Raw genomic sequence first — 26,780 nt, forward strand, 5'->3', positions numbered from 1 at the left:
TGGCATAAACATTCATACATGCAACACAACATACATGGGGCGGGGAGAGAGAGAGAGAGAGAGAGAGAGAGAGAGAGAGAGAGAGAGAGAGAGAGAGAGAAGAAGAAGAAGAAGAAGAAGAAGAAGAAGAAGAAGAAGAAGAAGAAGAAGAAGAAGAAGAAGAAGAAGAAGAAGAAGAAGGTACATACCTGTTGTTCCGGAGGTAAAAATGTAGAGGCAAGTAGACTTGAGGCTTGAGGTGACATGATGACTTGGTGGTACTGGCTCATCAGAGGCAAGACTCAGCTTTTCTTTGAGTGAAATGATACCTTCTGGAACAGAATCCTTCATTCCCCAAACCCTGACATGTTTTGGGAGGCTGGGAAGGATTTCTTCTATGCTTCCAAGCAAATCTGTGAAGCAAAAGATTAGAAATAGGTCAACAAACTCAAATCTCCAATGTTTCCTGTTGGGTTTTCTTCCTGTGTTAGGGCAGAGACAAAAAGGAAACAAAGTATATCTTCTGTCTGATGGAGTGGCATCAAGGCTATCTCATGCTTATACTTGGTTCGCAAAATTTTATTTTGTTTTGTGGCATGTCACTCTAATCTGTCTAGTCTGTCCTTAAATTTGTAATCTCCTGACTCAGTTTGCAAACTCCAGTGACTATAAGCATGAGCCACCATTCCAGCCCTCGTGGCTCTATTTTCAACAGGAGTAACTGAAACAACAATTTTGTCATCATCGAATTGAACAACACAGAATAGATTCACATAAATGTTGGCCACTGTGATAGTTTTCTGCTAAAAGACTATATGTCCCAGCTTCCTTTGGCCAGTCCAATCAGATCTGAGAGAGAGAGGCTGTGGTGTGGTAGTAGTTTTTGTTCTTATAAGGGGCCAGATCCCATCTTCTTCTGTAGACATTTTGACCATCTGCACAAGTACCCCCATCATGAATAAACACTGTCTCACCTAAAGTCAGAACAAGCTTTACTTTCTTCTTGCTTTCTGTCTCTGCATAGCTGCTTACATTTTAATAAGAGATTTATTAAAACTATACTTTTTCCAGTTTTAAAATAAAACTACTGGCCAGGCAGTGGTGGTACACACCTTTGAATTAGTTAAGTCTGGACTGGGACTGGGCAGTGGTAGTACACACCTTTAATCCCAGCACTTGGGAGGCAGAGGCAAGCGGATTTCTGAGTTCGAGGCCAGCCTGGTCTACAGAGTGAGATCCATGATAGCCAGGGCTACACAGAGAGACCATGTCTCAAAAAACCAAAATAAATAAATAAATAAATAAATAAATAAATAAATAAATAAATAAATAAATAAAACTACTGTAAGGGTAAAAGCTAACCTGTAAACCCCACTTGCCCAAGGACAGATACTTCCTGAAATACTGGAGACTACTGTTGGTGGGAGGTAACATGTTTTTATTCACCTAAACAAGTTTGACCCAACTGAGCCAGATATGCTTGATCACATGTAGGCAGGAAGTAAGAGGGCAGGAAACACATCAGGGGTACATGCTGACCCCTGATTGGATGTAGGCAGGAGGTGCATAGGCAGAAAATACATCAGGATATATGCTTGCCCCTGGTACACGGGCAAGCATGTACCAGGGCATGGGAAATGCAGTAGCCCTATGGTTTTGCTTTTTAAGTCTAAGCAAAATATGACTCTTTGCCATTTTCTGGAAACCCAGGAATGGATCTGGCCAGAGGCCAACATTCTGGCCAGTATTTAATTAAACTTGCTTCAAAATTGTCTCCAAACTGTGGTATGGTCTAATTCTCACCCAGTGGGATGAATCCTACTTTCCAGATTCTATTCAAATATAAATTTAGGATAATACACTAGACATTTTCTTTTAAATACCACTTGGTAGTTAATTATTCTGGGAGTACATCTGGGTACTTAATTGCTCGACCTTAATAAAGCACATTTGGGTAAATCCCTTGGCTTCTCTGGAAGTCATAGGATCATTGTGGTTTTAAGGCCAGTTTGAAGCCAAAGGTTAAGTGAATTCAGAAAGATGCCTTGTTTTTGGCACCATTGATAAGTAAAGTTGCAAATCCCTGAAGCAGGGAGGAGGAGGGGAAGGAAGGCTAGCTTCCAGAAAACGGACAAAGTCCTTCATGCAGGAAGCAATATGACAGCTGAGAGTGGAGTGGTGACCAGAAACTCCAGCAGAATCCTGAGGTTTAAAGCCAAGGACAGAATGAAAGTCAAGTAGACAAGAGGAACAGATGATCCCGACAGCTCATGTCTCCACACTTGGAAAGCCTTGGAGTGTAGTGGGTTCAAGGGTCTGACTGTGAGGGGACTGGAAAGGAACCAGGATACTGTTTTTAAGAAACTCTTTTTTTTTTTTTTCAGGACTAAGAATACAAAAACTAATGGCTAGGGTGAGGTGGGACTAAGTTCTTTAAAACTTTCATTTAGTCACTAATAAGTGTAGCATGTCATCCTCTAGATATGGAAGATGAGGTGACAGTGAGCCCCTCATCAGGGAGTATTAGATATTTAGGTACCCAGTACTTAATAGTATGCAAAAGAAACAAAATTCATTATTCTTGAAAACTCTTTTTTTTTCCAGAACATAGAAAAAACTATGTTATTTACATTCTTTGTACTGTATTTCTGCCACAGTTTAACATGGATCTCTGAGAGTAAAAGTTTTACATTTATCATAGCTGCTATGTTTTTTACTCAATATTTCTATGATATGCTATTCATTTCCAAGGTGTGAGGGAGTTCTTCATGCTGTATTTACGTTAATTTAGCATCTACCACAAGGCCTTCAGTGGCGCTATGTATTAATACCTGCTGGCTTTTTGCAATTGATTCAACCAGAGTCAGACGAGGTGAAAAAGATTCTTTCTTTACTTTTCTGTGAACATGACCCTGACAACTCCTTTGCTTTAGACTCTTAGCCTCAAGAACTGGGCAGAATATATTTCTCTTATTTTAAACTCCCAGTCAAGGTACTTTATCACAGCATCTTTAGAAAGCTAATAAAACAAGGTCTCAAAATAGTGCCCAGTGCAACAGGTAATGGAACTAAAGTTAAATAATTCTAAAACTATATACGCATCATAAAAGAAACCAATGACTTGGGCTAGAGAGATCGGGCTCAGAGGTTAAGCGTATGTATTATTCCTGTAGAAGACCTGAGTTCAGCTTCTGGCACCCACATCAGGAGGTTCACAATGCCCTATAATCCACCTCCTAAGGTTAAAGACCCTCTTCTGGTATCTTTGGGAACTTGTACTCTCATGCATATACCCCAACAGAGAGACACACAAATATTATATATGCTTTAAAAATTCTTTAAAAAACAGTGATTAAAGAGAATATCATTTGGGCTGGTGAGATGGTTCAGCGGTTAAGAGCACTGACTGCTCTTCTGGTGGTCATGAGTTCAAATCCCAGCAACCACATGGTGGCTGACAACCATCCATAATGAGATCTGATGCCCTCTTATGAGCAAGTGGGGCTGGAGAGGGTGGGGATGCAGAGCAAGTGGAGGCCTGAAGCAAAGTGGGGCTGGAGCAAGAGGGAGAGGGGAAGGCAGGGAAAAGAAAAATATCATTTAATATACAATAGACCCTGGTCAGATGCTCTAGAATATATGAATTTTGGTCTGTACATAAAAAGCAATTATATGTTATTTAATTCTTAAAATTAAACTCGAAACATAATCACAGTCTCTATCTTGTTTTGAATCTGAATCCACAGTACTATGTTAAACATTTTCATGAATGAGAATGTGAAGCGTGAAGGATTATCTGGTTAGAGCTGTCAGCCTCTGTGCAGTTCTACTACAGTGGAACCTATTAGGAAACACTCCTGGTTAGATTTCTATACTTCAGATGAATTATAAAGATTTTCTTCTCCCTACCTCCTTTTTCTGGAGACTTTGCCAATCGGTACTGACCCAGGGCCTCCTTAGTTCTTTCCAGAAAACCTTCTTTTCCCCACAAATCTCACCCTTTTCTCCTAGCCCATTTTCATTCCTTTGTGTCACCTAACAACAATCAAATTTATTCTCTACCAGGAACCCCACACCCAGCACACTTGCCTAAGATCCAGAGTGGGATATAACAACCAAAGAGTGGATCACCCACCCAATAAAGACTAGAACAGGTATCTACACCGAGAGACCCTTCAAACAGTTTATAAAAATAACAAGATACAGAATTAACACACAAAAGTCAGTTGCCTTCCTATATACGAATGACAGATTGAGAAAGAAATCATAGAAACAGTACCTTTCACAATAGCCTCAATTAAAAAAAAAAAGTAATATCCTGGGATAACTTTAATCAAGCAATTAAAAAAGACTTGAACAAAAAAAAATAATTCAACATAATTCTTTATGGATATTGAGAAAAAAAGTCTTCAACGTCATGTGAAAACACAGAAGACCCAGGAGAACTAAAGCAATCCTGGATAATATGGGAACTCCTGGAGGTATCGCCATCCTAGATTTCAAGTTGTACTACAGAGTTGTAGTAATAAAACTAGGATGGTATTGGTATAAAAATAAACACATTGGTCAACTGAACTGAACTGAACTGAAGACCCAGGCATAAGTCCACATCTATGGACATCTGGTTTTTTCAAAGGAGACAAAAATACAGTGGAGAAAAGACAAAATCTCCCACAAATGGTTCTGTTCAGACTGAATGATTGCATGTAGAAGTTCTCAAACTGACTCATGTCTATCACCCTGTAGAAAACTCAACTCCAAATGGATTAAGACCTTCCATGTAGATCCAGTTCCCCTGAACATGGTAAAAGAGAAAGTGAAAAGTAGGCTTGAACTCATTGGTACAGGAAAGGATGTTCTAAACAGGATAGTGATAGTACAGGACACCAACACCACAGTCACTAACACTTAATAAGTATGACCTCATACAGCTAAGAAGCTTCTTTATGCCAAAGGACACCATCATTCCATCAAGGCAGCAGCCTTCAGAAAGGGAAAGGATTTTTATCGATTATACATATGATGAGGGTAGCTTCTAGAATATATGATGAGCTTTAAACAAAAAGATCCTGAACATCAAGAAAATAGATAACACAACTTAAAAATGGAGTATAGATCTGAGAAGAGAGTTCTGGAAAGATGAAACATGAATGGCTGGGAAACACCTAGTGAAATGGTCAACATCCTTAGCCATCAGGAAAATGCAGATTAAAACTCTTATCCCAGTCAGAATGGCCAAGATCAATAAAACAAAGGGCAGCTCATACAGGTGAAGGTGTGGGCTCGGTAGACACTCAATCATTGTTAGTGGTGGTGCCAACTTGTGTAACCACTGTGGAAATCCATGCCACAATTTCTCAGGGAGCTGGGGATAAAACTACCTCAAGACCAGCTATACCATCCTTGAGCAAATACCCAAAGGACTCAGTATCCTTACTACAGAGGCACTTGCTCAACCATGTTAATTACTGACCCATTCCTAATAGACAAACTTAGAAATGGCCTGGATGTCCATCAACTGGTGAATAGATAAGGAGAATGTGCTTTATTTACACAATGAAATATTATTCACAAGGAGAAATTTGTCTTTAAATGGATGGAACTAGGGGGAAAATCATCCTAAATGAGGTAACCCAGAGCCCAAATAACAAATATTCTGTTTTCTCTTTTGTGTGTATGTTAGGTTTTAAGCTTTCAAAATGCATGATTTAAACCAAATAACCACAGAGGTTAGGTAGCTAGTAAGGGACCAGAGGAGAGGAAAGAATCTCCCATGGAAGGAAAAATAAAATTAGTGTTACGGAGAGGCAAGAAGAACCTAGAATAGGAAAACTAAATAAGCAAGAAATGGGAGTGAAGGGTAAACAAAGGAATATGGGGAGGAACAAATGAAACTAAAATCTGTTTTAACACCTACTGCTGCAGAAACTTCCATACATATGTAGATGTAGATTTCATATATACAGATATATGGAACACACACACACACACACACACACACACACACACACACACATTCATTCTAAGTGAAGCAACCAAATAATAGTGGCACCAAAGCCCCAACTAGATATCTTATGGACAAGATGACACCTCCAGTGGCAGGAATTGGTTAAATCCAGTTGAGTCATTGTACAAAGTGGCCCCATATAAATCCCTAAATATCACAGGCTATTGCCAATGTTATTTTTGATGTCCACAACTTGATGGTAAAGCCCTACTGACACTTATGCCCAAAAACACACAGACATCAAGCTGGTGGCTAACTAGAAGCTTCCCACCTAGTGACCAGCATTTGTGGTATTGGAAAATACTCTGAACACTACCAAAAAAGAAAGGTGCAACCAAGATCACCCAGCTACAAAACTGTGACCTAGCTGCAAAGATAAACTGGTGCAGTGCTGGCACAAGTGTTATGGGAATAGCAACCACTTTCTAAATGGAATTTAAGGCCCACTCCGTGAGATAGAACCCATACCTGTTATTGCTAAAGTAGCCAAGAACCTGAAGCTAGATAGGTCCTGGACCTAGGGGGAAACCTAATACTATTATTCTGCTTAAGGAATAAAATGACTCTTAACAACATCCAGCTATACTCCTAGATCAGCGCTCAGCCTACATTAGAGAGGCTTTTTACAGTAGACGGGAATTAACTCAGAGAGTCACAGCTGGACAAAGTTCAGAGTCAAAGACCTCGGAGCCCTCAATCCTAAATGGAATGTCTTCATCACAGCCTTCCCCTCAGCTCCAAGGGATCTACAAGGAGGAGGAGGCAGAAAGACTTAAAGCCAGAGGTGATGGATGACTCCAAGCAAAAGTGTCTTCCAGGCAGACCAGGACTGATGCACATATGAACGTACAGATACTGTGACAGAATGCACAGGACCTAGCCCAGGTTCAGTCAAGGGGTCCTAGCACTGAAGCTAGGAGGTATCTGCAGGGTCTTAGGTCTAACTAGGAAGCTATCTCTGATGTTTGCTGGCAAAGAAAAGGTCATCATTTTTCCCAGCAGAGTATCACTGGGTGTGACAACCACACTTCAGGGCGAGCCTCATGACCAGGAATGATTAGCCAGCACAAAAAACTTCAATAGTGTTTTGTGGATTTTTTTTAAATTTCATTTAGTTTTTTTTCTCTCTTCCTCTTTTGTTTTTTGCTTGTTTGTTCGAATTTTCATTTTTGTGTTTGGGGTGTGTGTGTGTGTGAGTGTGTGTGTGTGTTTTGTGGTTTTCTTTGTTCTTGTTTGAGAAAGAGAAAACAAAGAACATAAAGTTGGAGCACATAAAGTTATGGAGGTCAGGAGTATCTGAGGGAGAGGGAAAACATGAACAAAATGTATTCTATGAAAAAATATTTTACAATAAAATTAATTTATAAAAATTAATAATGAGTCAAATGGCACTAGATAACTCATAAATAGAATCTGTAAGAAACTTGAAACAAACACATAAATAACAGGATGCCACGTCACCAGGGAGCTGGGGGTTAGGTCTTAACATGTCTTATTAATTTTTATTTCTATCACAAATTCAAATAAAGCAAGATGTAAGAATCTAAGGGGAGTTCTCAGTTCTGGTTAGTTCATGCAGTTACGCCACATCCTGCTGTGTGCAGACTGCTTTTGGCCTGGAGCGGAAGACTACAAGGATGGCTGGAAGGAAAAACAAGACAGAAACAGGAAGACAGCACAAAGGAGCTAGCCTTTCAAAACAACAGTTCTAGATCTTGTTTAAATTATTCTTTCTGGCATATGAACTTATTGACTCTCTCAACTACTTACCGTAGTTATCATAATTTTAAATTGGCCATCAGGAATTATAAGCCAATGGCTAAACTTCTGTAACTTCTTAAATAAACTGGGATATAAGTATGGAGTTTCAATATGATTGGGAACTGAATCTTTGTTGAGTCTAGAGAGTCTAGGGACTAGCGAGGGTTTTCAAGGAGTAGTCATGTTTATAAGAATAAGGGAAGTGAGCAAAACTCAAAGGAAACTCGATTTCACATCCTTAAAATTCAGCTGAGACAGAATTCTCAAATACAATTCTTTCAGCCATGGTTAAAAGTGATAGTGGGCATTGAAATGCAAGGGTGAAGCATCAGTGTGAGGAGAAAGAGGACTGGAGGGTGGATCACTGTTAAGAGGATTTCCTGTTTTTTTTTTTTTTCAGATATTCTATTTACACTTTAGATGCCATCCCCTTTCCCCATTCCCCCCCCCTTAGAAAACCGCTATCCCATGCCCCCTTTTCCTTTTTGCATTTATACATTTTTTAAAAATGTTAATCATAGGTTCAGAATTCAGTTCTCAGTACTCAGTAGGCATGTCTAGCTCCAAGAGGTCTCTTTCTGGCCTCTGAGGGCACCCACATACACCTGGGGTTTACCAAACCCCAACCTTAAAAAGAAAATAAATCTTATAAGAAAGGATACAGAATCACTAATTACTCTATCACTATCAATTTTAACAATATGAAAGAGGCTTCCTCGATTTTGAAAGGAAATTTAAAATACTGATATGACTTACAATAATAGTTTAATTATGTTTATTTTATTTTGTGGCTGTTTGGCCTGCATGTATGTCTTTGTACCATGTACACCCTTGGTGACTGTGGAGGCCAAAAGAATGTCCTCTTTTCAGATCCTCTGGAACTAGGGTTATAGACAAGGCTGTGTGCCAGGCCCATATATGTGCTGGAAATCAAAGCTGGGTCCTCTGGGAGAGCAGCTCAACCTGTTCAAGCAACCCCTAGAATAACATTGTTTAAATACATTAATGTATAAACCAAACCACTGATGCCTGCTCTACTGCAGACACCTTAACAAAGCGGTCAGTGCCTACTCCTTCTTTGCTCACTGCACCATATGCTCTGCATAGATTTCTGGTTAAAGGAACCAGGATCTGTGCTTGGGAGAAGACTACACTAGGTTCAGAGTCTCATAGTGAAGTGTGTGAGAACATCAGTCAGCAAGGTCTCCTGTGATGTTTAATAAAGTCCAATGCAGAAGAAGGCTCAATGCATTTGATTTGTTTGGTTAATTAGTTTTGTTTGTTTGTTTGTTTGTTTGTTTGTTTTTGCAGCAGGGTCTTTCAAGAAACATGCACAATTTTCTCCCACATTCAAGGCACAGCATTAGGGGGATCCCAAGTGTAAGCATGAGTAAGTGACAGTCCTAGGTGTGAGCCTTCAGGACCCTTAGCACAAAGTGATTTCTCTTTCTTACATGATTATTGCACCCCTTAGTCACATTTCTGAGCCTGTAAAGTCAATAACAAAATTCCATATGTCCCTCTAACTTGCCATGTGAATTGTGCTTTGCATATTGCAAAAACTCTTTATGTTATTCTGCTGTACATTTAACAGACCTATAAGATCAAATGTTAGGGAAGGATGTCAACTGATTAAAATATAGATATATGTGTGTGTATATATATATTGTATATATATAAAATATATATGTATGTGTGTATAAATATAATTAATGTAAATAATCTATTGGTAAGTATTTTATATAAACAAAATTTTTTATAAAATAAAAATGTAAAGGTAAAACATCAATATATATCAATATATAGAGAGAAATCTTGGGGCTGGAGAGATGGCTCAGTGGTTAAGAGCACTGACTGCTCTTCCAGAGGTCCTGAGTTAGATTCCCGGCAACCACATGGTAGCTCACAACCATCTGTAATGGGATCTGATGCCTTTTTCTGGTGTGTATGAAGACAGTCACAGTGTATTTATATATATATAATAAATAAATAAATCTTTAAAAAAAAAAGAAGTCTTGAGATGAGGTCCATGGTTTGATTTCCAGCACCAAAATCATTGCTTCAATAAACCTAATATGAAAACCAACTCTAAACAGGTGACCTGCTCTCTTTAGAGGACAAAACAATGTTCACGAAGAAGTCAGGGTGAAATTATAGATCTTATCACTCTCTCGTGTAGAACAGCTGAAGAGCTTTGGTATAGAGACATGGCTAGGCTCCAGTTTTTAAGAAAATGATTCTGAAGTAAGCTGTGTCCTAAAGTGCTATACAGACACTCCGACACCAGTGCTTTGTGTGAGGCTCAGAAACCCGCTCTGGCATAAAGAGTCGTCCAGCTACTTTTATGAACACTGTTTATTATAAATCACAGAACTCTCGGGAAGTGTGTGCTACTCATGTATATTTATGCTGCTTATGAACAATCTATTAGCTATTTATGTGTACGTTCCTGAGCACTGTTTATTGTAACTCATAGAACACTTAAGCAGGGAGTGCTATTTCCTGTCTTGGAAATGAAAGGAATCTGAAGGCAACTGAAAGTCTAAAAGGAGATGACAGCCTGCCCAAGCTAATGCCCTTGCTTTTTAATCCAGGTGTACTGGACTTCAACACTTAACCCCTCACCCCAACCCCACCCTCCACAAATCAGCATCCTTTCTGCATCCCTATTCATGATAATGATTTTCAAATTCTGCAGTGTCCACATGATGTGTTAAGTCATTTTCCCCCTTTCCATTGAGAAGGGGTGGGTCTGAGCCATTCTGTTTCATTCAGTTCTCTGTCTAGGTTTCTTTCTTTCTTTCTTTCTTCTTTTTCTAAAATTACAATATACATTTTAATTAATAAAATTATTTTCTTTTGTAGCAAGATAACTTTCTTGACCCTGCTAAATCCAAGATGGGAAAAAAAAGAATGTGATAACAGCCATCTGAATAAATAAGAGAAAACAAATAGCAATGTCCTGAAACATATGTTCATGTGTCCTGTGAGAGAGTATCACAGAACACAAGATGGGTAATAAAGTTTACAGGATTCCTTAGTTTTCTGTAGCTCTGTACATATCATTTTCTATAAAATTTAAAGGGACTTTTTCCCTGTCTTCCTGTTGCATGTTAAGAAGTATTGCCTTTATGGCTAAAGGGTAATTGCAGGGTTGCAACAGCTCAGTTGCTAACCTGAACATTTCCTCTGCACAGCCTGAGGGCAACTGCTCATAAAAACAGGGCAGGACAGTAACCATTAGCTCCTCTACTGTGAACAGAAGTAGTTACTTCTCATGCAGAGAAATCTCAAGTCTTTTAAAATAAACTCACATGCTAAGTAAATTTAAAGTTGAGGAGATGGGGGAAACCTGACAATTTTAAAGTTAGCTGTTTGTAGTGATTTACTCGACAGTCTATTGAGAAAGCAAAGGACACACAGTCGTGTAACAAGGAAACTGTGGACACTCGGTCGATCCACAGAGTTTCTTATCTTTAAGAGTAGCATTTCCTCTTCTCTAACAAAGCTCCCCCCCCCCCAGCAGCTTCTGTTAGTTGTGTTGAGAATCTCTAGGCTGTCACCTGTCCTGCCTGAGATTTTTCCTGTCTTTTCATTTTCATTCTTTGATTAGCAGAGAACATGAACCTAATCCAGACCCCTCAACCATAGTAGCATAGATAGGAGACTCCTTTGCAAGTACGTATCTTCAGGCTCTGTTGGAGGGAATAATATTGTACATATTTTTTCTAATTATTGTGTATTATAAGGCTGGTATCTTGATGTGGCCATTTTGTAATGTTTTCATAGAGTCTGGAATATATATATATATATATATATATATATATATATATATATATTCACTCTCTCTCTCTCTCTCTCTCTCTCTCTATATATATATATATATATATATATATATATATATAGAGAGAGAGAGAGAGAGAGGGTATGCAATGTAACTGGCAGTCCCTACACAGATGAATTATGATTCAATCAAAACCCCTCTTCTGAAGCCAGGATTTGGATCCTGTTTCTGCAACCTCCTAAAGTGAGTTTACTCAACTGAGCTATTTGATTTATTTGTCTGACATCACCACGTGTGCCTCTCGGGGCCACTGAGAATACCTTACAGGAGTCAGCCTTGAGAAATGGTACCACCGTTACTGAATAAGGTTTGATGATGGCTTAGTTGATGCCTTTCCTTTGGCTTCCTCCTGAAGATGGTCAGAAAGCTAAGCCAAGGTGGAAGTTGTACCCATCACCAAGGGCATTATCTGACCTGACCCGTGACATTTGTTTAAAGTTGTATATAACTTCTGGGGCTACAGACATCTCATTTGGTAAAGTAAGCGCAGATTCTGAGTACCCTATCTTTATAAGTTGGGTGTCATAGTTCACATTTCTGATCTCAGCACTGGGAAGACAGAGACACAGGCAGACCCTTGTGCTTAATGGCTGTAAGATCATCTATTCAATGAGGTCCAGGCCAGTGAGAGAGACTCTGTCTCAAAAGGAATATGAATGACAACTGAAGAAAGGTCCTACAACTTGTCCTATGGTCTCCACATGCACACACATGCATGCATTCACACACATGTGCACTCTCATGTGTACTCTTACACAACATACACACACACTAAAAGCTGTACATAATTTAGAGATGTAATTTTTCTAAAATACCCTCTCAAACAAACTGCGCATTGTTCTTTTGGGTGTAGGCCGTTTGATGAGCACAGACTGAATTAGTTTCAATCACTAAGCGTCTAGCTCCTACCTATGAGGCACTTGCCTAAGTCACGAAAGCCATATCGTATAATCCTCAGAATTGGGCTGGGAAGTGGTTGGCATCATCACCATCTTATAGTTTAGTAAAGTAGCACTCGTGACAGATTCCATCAGCTACAAAGTGATGAACTATACCTGAACATCATCAGGTTTGCCTGTCCTCTGTCTAACCACTCATCTCTCCACTTTGGTACACTGGCTCTAAGATTATACAAATCCCCATTAGGAACAGCTGTAAGAAAGTGTATGAGTGTGTGTGTGTGTGTGTGTGTGTGTGTGTGTGTGAGAGAGAGAGAGAGAGAGAGAGAGAGAGAGAGAGAGCGCTTGTGTGAAGGTTAGAGGTTAGCCTTGTGTACTCTTCCATTGAGTTCCACCTTACCAAGTTTTGAGATAGTCTCTCATTGCCCTGGAACTCAGCAAGTAGGCTACGCTAAACGGCCCATGAGCACTAGAGACCCACCTACCTTTCCCTCGAAGCTCTGAGATTACCACACACAGCTTTACTTACTTACTTACTTACTTACTTACTTACTTACTTACTTTTTAAATTTGGGTTCTGTAGAGAAACCTTAGATCTTTGTGTTTGGATGCTACTTTGCTGGACTTAGCTATGCCCCCAGTCTCCATACCTTTTCTGTACTAAAGATGAAGTGGGGGATGCCAGGATGTATTAATTACTGGAGAACTGAGTAAAAGCTAGACCACATGAACTGTACCAATCATTGAACACGATTAAATGACACCTCATGCTACAGCCAGGTCTGCACACCAACTTGAGAGGTGAGCTATACTGTGTCCCTTAGAACTCCTTAGTGTCTAGAAGTTTTAGGTCAATATGAGCATCTCATACTGACCTCAGCATCTTGGCCACAGAGATCCTCTCACACTGTACACCTCTTAGTTTGCTCTTCTGAAGGGAGGTAGCTTTTTCTAGCACAAGTTGGAGTTTACAGTTGCTACATGATGTATAGTGATGTAAACCAAGAATAAAGTGTCAGAGTATGTCCACAGACAATAAACATGGCTTATATTTCTTCTACATTCATAGCTGTAGTACTTGGTAAATACTGTTTAGCCACACCATCAAAATTCTGCATGATTCATAGGTTCTACTTGTTACCATAGGCCACTGAAGCTTCCATGTACAAATAAGCCTCTGACAAAGTAAAATGGAACACAGGCCTGAGGAAATCCCCAGACAGAACTCGAGGGACACGTTTGGCTTCTCTGTTCCTACGGCTCTAAATTAGCTGAAACTCGTGCTTGACAATAAATATTTCCTGACTTGATTGAACCACAAGATAGGCTGGAAGGACACAGAGGTGTTGGAAGAAGGATGGTATTGAGGACCAGCCCTTCTTGTGTCCAAAGCCATGGCGTAAATATGTGAGAAAAGCAAACAGGAAATGTCTATGGTTTTAGTCATCAATGAAGTAGAAATTATGTTATGTTCCATACTCTTAGGGGATTCTGAAATCTTATCTGAAGAACTGGTATGTATCAATTAATCTAAAATACTTAAGCATTTTTACCAAGTTCTTTACCAGGGACATCCCCATGCCTTTTTTAGCTCCATACAAGAAGAAGTGGTCTAAACCTTTTAGGTTGTACCAAACTACTAGGATGTTAGCTGTTTCAGTTTACTGAGCAACCCACCTTCCTATTTACTTAGTTAATTCCTCATTAAACCAGAGATTTATGTTTTTCATTGTGACTATGTGTAATAGTAGGCATCTCAGCTCACATCAGGAGGAAAAGAATGTAACTGAAAGAAAATGGTGGAGAGAATAAAACAAGGGAAAGGACTATTGTCTGCCAAGAGCCTGCCCCTGACTGACAGATAGCCCAGCCTTGCTCTGTCAAATCCTAGCCTGCAGAGTATAAAGTAAGTGCAGGAATGGAAATAAGAGTGTGTGAATCCCAAGTTTAAATGTTCTGTTATCCAAATGCACTCATTCTTGAAAAAGTGACTATGGGGGAGGTACAGTTAAAAAATTGATAGCCTTTTTATTCATGAGACATTTTGTCAGGGTCTTATAAAATAACGGGCTCAACCCTATCTCTCTTGAATTCTTGCAGGGACCGAAGGTACCAGTAGCCCCATCCCCCAAAATGGCAAGAAGCAGAGATTTTATAAAGATATTCTATAGTTGTATTACTGTTTGCTCATCTACAGCAAGGTGATTGAGGAGGCGTGGGAGGAGCTGAGCCGCTGGCTATGGGGATGGAAATATTATTGCATATGCGTAACTTGCATACCTTATCACCCACCCCAAAAGTACTAGACAGGAAGCATGGTTAGAAAGGAAAGGGCAGGAAACAGGTTGGTTCGCTTTGTGCATAGCAGACCACAGCCCATACTCTACCTCCGCCCACCACCACGGCAGTGGGTTCACAGGTGCGGATGCAATGCAGAAGGGAATCGAAGCGAAGGTTGGAGTTGAGGAAGGCCACCACGCAGCCCAGCTTAGCCAGGCCAAACCACACATGAACGAAGTCGGGCTCGTTGCTCATCAACAAAGCCACAACGTCCCCCCTTTTCAGCGAGGAGTGGCTCAGGAAGGCATGGGCTACTCTGTTGCTTCTCTTGTCCACGTCCTCGTAGGTATAGACGTCCCCCTCATAAATGATGAAGGCTTTCTGTGGTTGCCTCCTGGCGTGGCTCAAGAACTTATCCAGCACCGTGACCAGCTCCCCTCTCAGTTTGTACATCTCCATCTTAATTCCGTAGCGTATCACCTTCAGCAAGAACCACAAATCGTCCCAGAAGTACGGGAACAGAAGTTTCTGCACGAAGTGCAGGGAGAGCAGTCCAGCCCCAAATCCTGTGAGCCATGACAGCAGCATGGGCGCCCAGACGTCCAGCTGACCCGATGGGTCCTACCAGTGTCTCTTTCCTTTCCGAGAACTTTGCCTCTTTTGCCCCGGAGACTCCTGTCCTGAAAAACTCAGGGGCTGGCACCTGTAGTTCTGGCTCAGGATTTCTTTGTGTATCCCGTGAAAGAAATCAAAGGTTTTCACCCAGAAAGCTACAGAATGCTGGTGATAAGGCCTGGGGCACTGGGAGAGGCAGCTGTGGAGCAGAGCTCTGAGTCTTCTTTGATTAAAAAAAAAAGAAAGAAAGAAAGAAAGAAAAAAAAAGAAAAAAAAAGAAAAAGAAAAGGGGAAAAAAACAAAACAAAACAGCGTTTGTACTCACAACATTCACAGGGCTGGAAATGAGCCCAAGGCAGCTCAATGCACCCACCCTCCAACAGGCTCCTTGCAGCTCTCTGGGTTTCAAGCTGGGAATGGCTTTGGCACCCCTTGCTCCTTCTGAGAACCCTGCTAAGCTTGGCTACTTTGAGCACCAGGACCTGGGATCTGCTTTGGAGCTGGGATGGCTGAGAAAGCCCGCGGTTTCCTGCTGTCTCCCTCTGTGCTCCTGCAAGGGCTCAGCCACGCCTCACAGTCCCCAGCCAGAAGCCACGCTCTCCCAGTCAGCCTTGCTCCGCCCAGGACTCGGCTCTGCTTTCCCTCCTACACAAGCTCAGAGTCTGTTGGAAGGAGCTGCAGGGCAGGAGGGAGGCCAGCTATCTTCTTCCCAGTGTCCTTGAAGCTGGGAGAGTCGCCTCCTACCTCCCGCCTCCCTCCCCCAGCCTCGAGCCAGTGTGACAGTGACTGGACTCTCTGTCAGGCTTCTTGGGGGCAAATGGTCTTCCCCTTCCACATAGGAGTGTAGTAGCCAGTTCACACCTCAAACCGGACCTCAGGCTGGACATCCTGCAGTCCTACATAGAGTAAGGCAGAGACGGAAAAGCATGGTGTGGACACCCATCTACTGGTGTTGAGTCAGGGGTGATGAGGGGTCTCTGGAGAGACTGGTGAGGTGAAAGAATGATGTCGCAGGGGTTCTTTAGTAGAGTTAGCAAACTATTAATGAGATTTAAGGTAAAGGTTCCAAATAAGCAAAGGGAAATCTGCTCAGAAGGGAAGGAGAACGTAGAGTTATGAATTAGTTACGTCCCAGAAGGATTATTTTCTGAGAAAAGGAGGAATGTTTGGACCTTCTCATGAAAGCTTACATTTTCTTCTTTTACAAAAGGCAATTTGTAAAGTGTATGGTTAAGTAAGAGTTGGCCTGTCCGTTGTAACACTATCCTGAGAGCACCAGTTTCTGAAAAATATTGATCTAATATTTTAAGTCACATCCGTATTTTTTAATGTATGAAATGCTGCATATCCTGTGATTTTGGAAAAGGAACTTGTAGGGATGAAGGGGGTAGCAGGAATGGGAAAGGCATGAGAGCAGGCGAAGTTGCAGTCATCAGAATGTACTACATGCACGCATGTAATTGTCAAAGAAAGAATCCAATAAAAAATTAGGGTTTTTTTTTTTTCAGTTCAGCTGTTTAAAAAGTTGTCAAATTCAAAGGATTTCATACATACACTTGAAGCAGGAAGGTAGCAGCTATATTAAAAGAATATAGACTTTTGTGCAAAAAAGAGAGCACTCTACTAAAGATAAAACACCGAGGAGCAGTCAATTATACATGTTAAGTGATGTGGTTTTGCATACTTACATACACAACAATTATCTATAAGCGTGTATGTGTTCATGTATGCACACTTGCAAGTCGGTGTGCACAGTGGTGTGTACACTTGCTATGGAGGCGAGAGGTTGATGTTAAGCGTCTGTCTTTATCTATCATTATGGAGATTATTGTTTTTTGATGATGATGATGATGATAATGATGATGATGATGGTGATGATACAGGGTTTCTCATTGAACCTAGTGGTATGGGCAAGATTGGCTGGCCAACAAGCCTGCTGGGCCTTTTGGTCTCTGTTTCTCCAGTGATGAGACTGCAGGCTCCCACCACCTGGCCTGGCATTCTACATCAATGCTAAGGATCCAAACTCCGCTATTCCTGCTGATTGGGCAGTGCTTGACTCGTCTTCCTGGCTCTTACTAATAAGTTTTTTCCTAGCAGACACCATCATCAGCCCAGCTCTTTAAAGGTATATGCAAAGCCAGTTGTATATTTAAAATAATCATCAGTGCTTCATTATGTGTGGCTTTTCTTCCATCCATCCATCTTCTAGCTAAACTTCAGATTCTTTAAGAATAAAAGAAAGAGAAAGAAAACAAACAAACAAAACAAAATGAAATAAAACAACAAGACCCTCCGTAAAACCAAACACAGGCTATAGCTGCCCTGGTTAGTTTGAAGTCACGATAAAGATCCCTGAAGTCACAGACCCTTAGATCCTCCCACGTGGATGAAGAGAATGTTTTCGAACTTTATATACAAGCTCTCATCTTTTTAATCCAGAAAGGTCTTTTTTGGGTAGGAGAGCAAGGCTGCAACAGCAAGCATTTTAGACCCGATGAGCGTGTCTGGAGTGGCCTTGCTTGCGCTTCTGGATCAGTGACTCAGTCATGTCCTGGAAAACACCTTTGAGCTACAAAATGAATATAGATCACCGATATGAGCAAACATGCTCTCCCCCCACAGAGAAGCATGCTTGTCTTTCCTTATGAACTTGTAGCAACATTTCAACAGACAGAACTTGACTTTCATCAGAACTTCTTTGCCAATATAAGTAAGACTAGAGGATATCCAGGGTTGTCAGTGCGAGACAGTCTGTTAATGTTTGACTCTGACATATTAAGATCTTAGAGTTCATGTTATTAAAACTTACACAGGCGTATTTTCTACGTGCTTCTTCTCCACAGAAGATGGAGTCTGTGAACATCTTGAAGCATGTAAGAGGCATGTGCATTCCTGCATTAGCATATGAATTGGTTACCTCATCCCTAAGCTTTGTATCCACTTTCAGTATTGCCAAAGACAGCTATCAAAGATGGATATAACTTAGGCCACAATACCATGTTATTGCACAGTGGCTGCTGGACAGCAATAGCTACAAGTGAATAGATCTAAGATTTATGTAAAAGAAAGAGAAACAGGAGTCTGTAAATCATCTAGACACATGGCCCGAGACCGCTTTTGACCAGGGACAGTCCAATGCTACACAGCTTCCCTTTGTGACATATATCAATATTATGTTTTTTTTTTTCTCTAAGCGTATTTGAAAGCGGAAAAAAAAAAAAAAAAAAAACCAGTATGATTACATACAAGTCAGCGCAGGAAGAGAAGGGTCTTCCCAGTCTACATACGCTCTTGTTAACCTCTTCCTCACTTCTGATTTGACGTTCCTCTCTCCACTTCGTCCCTACCCTTCTTCCAGTCCCTTCTGCACTCTCAGTTCTGCTGAGGATGAACTGTAGCAAATGATCAAAGTCATCCTGAACAAACAGCATTATAGGATGGGAAGTAACTCACTTCCTCAGAGCGTGGCCCCTACAATCTCCATTGCCCTCCTGTGCTTTCTAGTGCAGCTCTGCAGCAAGTCAGCATTAGGATTAACAGGGGGTTGCCGTGAAACCCAAGAGGCTGGGAATGATTTCGTGGAATGCAAGCTTGGACAAAAAGCATCACAATGAATGCTCTGAGTGAATTGGCAGTCTGGGGACTTTAATATTGCCAGGGCTTAAGAAAGGGGGAGGTGGATAACATTGTATATATAAAGGATATCTATCCCTCTATAAATGAAGGGCTACCCCGTCTCAGTTTCTCCCCCAGAGAGCAGTCCTACAGAAGCTGTGGACCTCAGCTGATCATGTATAGAGTATCTTGGTTGATCCTGTATGGAGACAGAAACTTTAAGGTCTGTGGAGCCATGACAATGCTCTGCTCAGCTCACCTCATCTCTCATCTCTAATGATGGCTAATTTTCCTAGCTGGGTTTCAGCCATGACCTCATTTCTTGCAGGCCTCCAATGATTGAGTGTGAGAAGAGTATGCTGGAAGACAGAAGGGAAAGGCTATGTATGTTGGCTAATTGATCTCACTGAAAAGATTAGAAACTTGTCTCTCATCATCACAGAGGCATTTTGGCACTTAGAGCAAGGTGCTCAAGGAGAAGTTTGGCTTCTACCATTCTACAGAAGCAGGGAGACATCAGTACTGTCTTCCCTCATGATGACATTGGAAAGAGGAGAATAATAGAGTTGAAAATACCAATTACAGAATTCACCCACTTCCTAATTCCACCCAGAAGCAGTAGCCCTTTACACTTTGTAATGGCTGCCTTTAGGATGTGATACTAAGTTGGGTTTTGGTGGGAGGTTTAATTTTCCTGTAATACAATGTTTATTTGCATTAATAAATAATTATTGTCCTAGAACATTTCCGGCCCCCCACAAAGCCTCATGAAGCAAACAATATTAAAGCCAAGGAGTGCTATTGGAGTTGGGGGCTATTATCATTGCTTCATGTCTTAGACACATCAAACACATCTTAAAATATAAAAAAGTTTTATAGTGCCAACTAAACCATCCATCCCATAATAATAGTTCTGGGAGCAACTCTCAAACAAATTAAATATTTAACTATCACTTCACCAGTAATTGAAAATGTAACTAGAAATTTGTGTGAATCAAAGTCCTAATGAGATACTTCACACATGTGTTTTACACATGACATTTTTTAGATCCAGATACTGCTGGTTCTGAAAGCTTTTCCCTTCCTGGCTATTGGTAAAATTGGTTTTCTGAGAAAGATATTTATGTAAAATTTTATTACTGACTGAGAATTCCTGGAAGCTTCATTTCTAGTTTATACGCACCCTGTGTAGATGTAGGTCATTGGATCATTACTAAATAAATCAAAGAGCCTCCCTGGTAAGGTCTACCAGGCATCAACAATGCTCCAAATGTCGCAGGGGATTGTTCTCTGGGGCCCTGCTTCTAAATATATCATAAGGGCTATGACTTGGTTTCTAATGTATGGAGGGATCAAAGACTTCTAAAATCTAACGTACACATTCCATTTTATCCACTCTTCAAATTTTACAGTTCTTTATAAGAAAATTTGTCTAATTATATAACAATGATTTTCCTCTGGATAGTTAAGTAGTCCACGGTTGGCTTGATTCTGCCGATGTCATTTTGTGTTGACTTCTCAGTCACAGACATTCACAGATTCCAGGCTACAGGTCTCATCCTCATGAGCATCAGAAAAGGGGAATAGCTGAGAAAAGTCACACCAGTTACTGTAAAATTAACATTTTAGGTTTTTATTACTTCAGAAACATCAAATGTGCATAATGGTAGAAATAATAAAAATTGTTGGCCTATTAATGACCAATGTTATGCTCAATTTGTTTCATCTACCTTTTTTGTATGACACTAAATTCAGGGGCAATTTATAACGAATCAATAAATAATATATTAACTCAATAATCACAACTTTAAAAAATACATGTTCTTAAGTGCTGAAGTAGCATTTTTTACTTTTTTAAAAATTGAAAATAGATTTTCTCATACACTATATTCTGGGTATGGCTTCTTCTCCCTTAACTCCTCCCAGATCCTCTCTTCCTACTACCCATCCAAACACATGAACAAGCATCTAAAAATAAAATAAAATTAAATTAACAAACTAAATCAGAACAAAACAAACATAAAAAATGGCCAAAGAAAAAGCACAAGGAACACATAGACAAACACACACACACACACACACACACACACACACACACACACACTTGCACACATAAAAATTCCATAGAAGCTCAAATTTGAAAACTATAATATATTAAACAAAAAACCTGTAAGGGTTTTTTTGTTGTTGTTGTTGTTTTTGTTTGTTTGTTTTCTGTTTTGTTGTTGTTGTTGTTGTCGTTATCTTTTGGTTTTTTTTTTTTTTTTGGTTTTGTTTTTTTCAAAAAAGCCCAGATAAAGCATCATGAGACAAAAAGTCTAGAAAAATACATTTGAGTTTATTTTGTGTTGGCCATCTATTGTTGAGCTACTCTTTAAGTGTAGTTTTTATACCTAGTGAATGTTCACTGCCAAACCCTTTTTTCCTTTCCAAGCAGTTGCCAACCAGAGAGAGTTTCTCAGTTGGTGACTGGGGGAGCTGTGTCCACCTCCCCTCTCAGCACTGGGACCACATTGGGCTTAGATCGTGCAGGGCCTGTGCATGCTGCTACAGTCTCTGTTTCATGTATATCAGCCCTGTTGTGCTTAGAAGGTTTGTTTCCTTGATGTCCTCCATCCACATGGTTCTTAGGATCTTTCTGGTTCTTCTTCTGCCGAGTTCCCTGATCCTCAAGGGGTGAAATTTGATGGAGATATCTTCCAAGTTCCCTTTCTGTACATTGCTCAGTTTCAGGTCTCTTGGGTTTTTTTTTTTTTTTTTTTTTTTCATCTATTGTAGGAGGAAGCTTCTCTGATGATGACCAGGAAAATCAATGAATCTGAGTACAGCAGATGTTATCAGGAGTTGTTTTATTACTGTGTTGCTTTAGCAGAACACTAGCATATGGTTTTCCCCCAGGTCCATGGCCTATTCAGTCCTAGAGCCTCGGCCACCCAAACAAAGTTGAACATGGGCTCTATCTCATATAGAGGGCATTAAATCCAATCAGATAGTTGCTGATTTTTCTCACAACTTTTGTGCCACTAGTATACCAGCATATCTTGCAGGCAGAACACCACTGCAGGTCAAAGAGTTTGTAGCTGTGATGGTGTTTACCTTTCTTCTCTGGTAGCATTCAGAGTATGTTCCAGTATCGTGGACACTAAGCAGTAGTTAATAAATTGTAGCTGTGGGTGATGGCTCACAATTAGAATTTAGGTTCCTTGAAGGCTATGTCAAGAAGATTAGTTAAGGTGAGCCTGGGCTACAGTATGAAAGTTGTCTAGAAACCAAGGAAATACAAAAACAAACAAACAAACAAACAAAACAAACAGAAACAAAAAAGAGAAACAAATAAATTGAAAAATGCTATTTGCTAAATTTCTTCCATTGACAATAATGGTCACATCTAGTTAGAATTTTAAAAATCAGTGCTTTGTCCAATGTTCCATATGTAATACCTCTGAAAATAGTTTAGTTGTTGTTGCTTTGGAGAAATTAAAATCAACCCTAGCTTACAAAAATGTTTAATCTATATAGTCCCTGTCACAACCTCTTTTGCCTTTTCCCAAGATTTATTCTTTAAAAAGAACAGTTCAAGATTTTCTCACATTATGTAGACTATTTATTGAGTCATCTGATAATTTACTTTGCCGTGCAAGAATTCTTACATTTAATTTAGTCTATTTGTTATTTCTTGAAGATATCCCTGTGCTGTTGGAATATGGTTCAGAAAATTTTTGCATATTCATATCTTGACATATATTTTGATGTTTTCTTCTAGTAGTTCCAGCTTTTAAGCTTAAGTCTTTGATCCACTTTGAATTGATTGTTAAGTAGCACGAGAAAGATAAATCTAGTTTTTTTTCTTCAGTATATTCAGTTTGGTCAGCACCATTCGTTGGAAAGGCTGGTTTGTATTCCCAGTATAGTTCTTGACCCATCCTGGTTAAAATTCAGATACCCTTAGCTGTGTTATTTCTTCATATTCTGTGTACTGATCAACATTAAAGTTTTTATGCAAATATCATGTTGACTTTGTCACTATGGCTGTATAATATAATTTGAGGTCAGGAATTGTGATACCTCCTATAGCATTCTTTACACTTAAGGCTACATTGGCTACTTCAGTTAGAGGGTTAATATCTAGAATATAAATGACTGCTAAAACAAAATGCCACTAAAACCTGCCAATCAACAAATTAGGCAATTAATTGAACAGAAAGCCCTCAAAAAATATATGAATTACTAATAAGGATTTTTACGGTCCAACATCCTAGGTCCAACATCCTAAGTCATTACAAAGATGAGCTGTTTTGATATTTCATCTCACACATCAGAATGGCTACCATTAAGAAAGAAGACACCAAATACTTGCAATGAAAGAATGAAAGTAAAAACTTCCTGTTTGCTGCTGGTGGGAGTATGACTAATACAGCCATATGGAAATCAATATGAATATTTCTCAAAAATTAATAATAGAACTACCATGTAACCCAGTTACTGGAGCATATAGCTACATTCTACTAGAGACATTTGTGCATTCATATTTATGGCTGTCTATAATTCCAGATCCAACGGACCTGATACACTCATACAGACGTACATGCATGAAAAACACCAGTGCACATAAAATAAAAATAAACTAAGACTACTTCATAGGTGATGCTATACACTTATATTATATTACAGCACTGGTTATTTGGGCACCATGAATCAGTCAGCCGTCACTATTGGCAGTGACAATATTGACTAATGCTTTCAGGTGATGATGTCTGATTTGTCTTCCCTTTGTGGTTTGTCACTTCACAAACACTAGCAAGTGGCCTTTGTTTCTCTGACAGTGTCCAATTTTCTATCAAGCACCCAAGATTTTTTTATCACCAATTAGTAGATACTTGCCCTAAATAAATTCCCTTACCTATCATTCTACCTACATTGCTAGCTGACTTTTTTTTAAATAATAAAGGCTTTATGGTTATTTTGAATGTTTGTATAAGACAGTTTGATAAATGCTTAGTTCCCTTTCTGTAGTAACTAACTGATAAAAGAAAGATATGCAACAGCAACTGTCATTATTGAGAAACACAAATATTTTTTTGTTTTGATTTGTGTATTACTTTAAAAAATAATGTTTAAATATATTTTGAAATTTGCATACATTCATAGAAAGTTATTTGACTATATGGACCCTACTACCTCCCTCAAGTTTCATCAATGGCCCTTACCAGTGAGTGTCTCTCTTGCTTTATGTTCTAGTTGAAAAAAAAAATGAATAACCCACTGAGTCAAACTAGTGATGTCTACGTGTACATGGATATGAGGTTATCTTCTGGGTCATGGCACTTGACCACCTGCCATGCCCCAAGGAAAAGTGACCTTCTGCCCTTGGCATTCATCAACTGCCAGTAGCGCTCATCCTAGGCCTGGGGCCTCAAGAACCTCTTCCAAATCCACTTTACAATTTTGAGTTGCTCATTAGCCATGTTGTATCCAGAAGACTGTTTCTCAGATATCATCCGGCTCTTTCAGGATTTCAGGGGCCCCTTTTATACAATGTCCTTGGGTGGTAGAAGGTTGAAATAGATGATTCTTTTATAGCTGAATACCTAGACTCATTTATTTTTCAGCACATTGGCCAGTTACCAATCTCTGCATTAACCACTACCTGTGAAAAATAGCTTCTCTGACCAAGGTTGAAAGCAGCATACATCTAAGTTTATAAACATAAATATTTAGAAAGCAGTTTGGAAGCATGACTATTTAGCTAAACACCACCAGTAACTTCTTCCTAATGTCTGCATCCTCCTCAGACATGGGTCTTTGATCAGGTTTACTGGTAGATGCACGGCCCCAGGAGCTTTGTCCCAGGATTGCCTCTTGCTGTTATGTGCTTTCTCATGTTTGCCACTGCTGTATTCCTCATTGTTCTGACATGGTGTGATTGGGCTAAGAGAGACCCTTTTTGCCTGTAATCTGTTACGATTGATACCTGGGTATTAGCCCAGCCTATTGGGCAAATTTCCTAGAGATCAACATGAAGATAAACTTTGATGAAATAATGCTGTCTAGATGTTTTAATGATTTCATAGAATTCCTGATTTGATCCAAATAATTTTAAGAAGTTAAGATAGTTGATAGAAAGTTTAAGGTTAGAATCAAAAATAGCACATGCTTCCTCTGACAAAATAACAGAGAAGGTATGAAAAGGAGAACAGTGAGTTTTCACACAAGCACAAGAAGAAAAATAGGCTTGAAACAAATTAATGATCAAGAAAAGCCTTCATTCTAGGTCAGGCCCAGAAATGAGGTCACAGATGTGCACCATGATAAGTAAAGTCATCAACGTAAGATGCTGTCACTTTGAATTCATAATGAGCTTACGGAGTAGAAGATGGAAAAACTACTGCTTTGAGCTTATGATCAACAATCCTGCTGTAATTCCCTCTTGTGTAGCAATTTATCTGTAAGGTAATTCTTTGACTTACATAGAGAACCTTGCTTTAGGGGATGTAAAAGGACTAAAGGAAAAATAATGCTTTTGGAGTTTTTCTCCATCCACTAACTGTATGTATATGTGTATATATGTATATAATATACAAAATGGTTAGAGCTTGCTCATTAGAACTTTGCTCTGTCCACCAAATGTGGATATGTGTATACATGTGCATGTGTAAGATGCTTGGAGCTTGCTTTGCTTCATCCGGTGTGTGTGTGTGTGTGTGTGTGTGTGTGTGTGTGTGTATGTTTGAGTATGACTTTCTCCTTCTTTCTTTTCTCTAATGGAAGACCATCATCAGTGACAGCCCAGCTAGCCACTATCAGTGGCAGTTTCCTCTGGCTACTACCAGTAGCAGTTTAAGCCAGCAGTCACCAGCACTGGTCTCCTCCTCTTTCATTTCTCCAGTCACCTGCTACCACCAGTAGAGGCTTACATCCTGGTGCCATCAGCATCAGCTTCTCCCTCCTCTCTTTTCCCTTTTAATCACCTATTACTATCAGTAGGGTGGACAGGGAATCTCAGTTGCTATCAGAACCTCTTCCAGTCACTGACACTGCACTTGCTGCTTTTTTCGGTTCACCCTGTGGTGTTGAAGCTGGAATAAAAAGCCATCCTGCGGAGTAGGCCTCAAATCCAATCAGAATCTGATCAGTTACCCTTATAACCATCACACCATTATTGCAGTTGGCACATCTTGCTATTATGGTATGTAAGGTCCAGCACCAAGAGAGATCACTGATTTCTTTTCTCCACCGCCTCCCCTACTGCTTTGTATACCACAATCCAGCACCATGAAAGCTAGCCAGAAGGCAGAGAGTTTCTTATTGATTTCAAGATGAGCTTCCTATGTCATGCATCCCGAGTGAGTGGTGTCTTCAGCAATAGGGTCTCAATAGCTAGTTATGGTGGGCAACCAGGAGCAATAGCAATGATCCTGTGTTCATCCTTGGGAGCCGCTGGGACTTCCAGTAACTCAAGACAGAAATCCATCAGTGGCACTGAGCTTTTCATTAATAACTCACACTGTTTTCTGTTCCTCCCGCCCCCTTGATCTTAGATGAGATTGCAAGATAGTAGGGTTCCATATGGCTTCTTTACACAGCCTTCATTTTGGTTAATCTCTCCTCCGTTCTCCTCTATCTCCATCTCTTCATCCCACTCTGTGCTTGAACCTGTCTCCTCCCAGTGTCCGCCATTTCTTCTTTCACTTGATACACATTTTACTGTTTCAATTACCTAAATTCATTCATCCCTAATGGCGTGTTTCTAGCTTCCTGGCTTCTAGATGTACTCCAA

General features: G+C 39.9%; 1 protein-coding gene across 1 annotated transcript in view; it reads right to left on the bottom strand.

Annotated features, from left to right (window-relative positions):
- Nucleotides 1-15,967, bottom strand: part of Slc27a6 (solute carrier family 27 member 6) — a 69,644-nt gene extending 53,677 nt beyond the window's left edge. Inside the window, exons 1-2 of the mRNA XM_034517653.2 lie at nucleotides 14,878-15,967; nucleotides 189-392 (exon numbers count right to left, since the gene is read on the bottom strand). Of these exons, the coding sequence (XP_034373544.1) occupies nucleotides 189-392; nucleotides 14,878-15,358 (685 nt within the window). The 5' untranslated portion in view covers nucleotides 15,359-15,967. The remainder of the gene's footprint in view (nucleotides 1-188; nucleotides 393-14,877) is intronic.
- Between the last annotated feature and the right edge of the window lie 10,813 nt (nucleotides 15,968-26,780).

Source organism: Arvicanthis niloticus, chromosome 14 (genome assembly GCF_011762505.2).
Source record: "Arvicanthis niloticus isolate mArvNil1 chromosome 14, mArvNil1.pat.X, whole genome shotgun sequence".
Taxonomy (NCBI): domain Eukaryota; kingdom Metazoa; phylum Chordata; class Mammalia; order Rodentia; family Muridae; genus Arvicanthis; species Arvicanthis niloticus.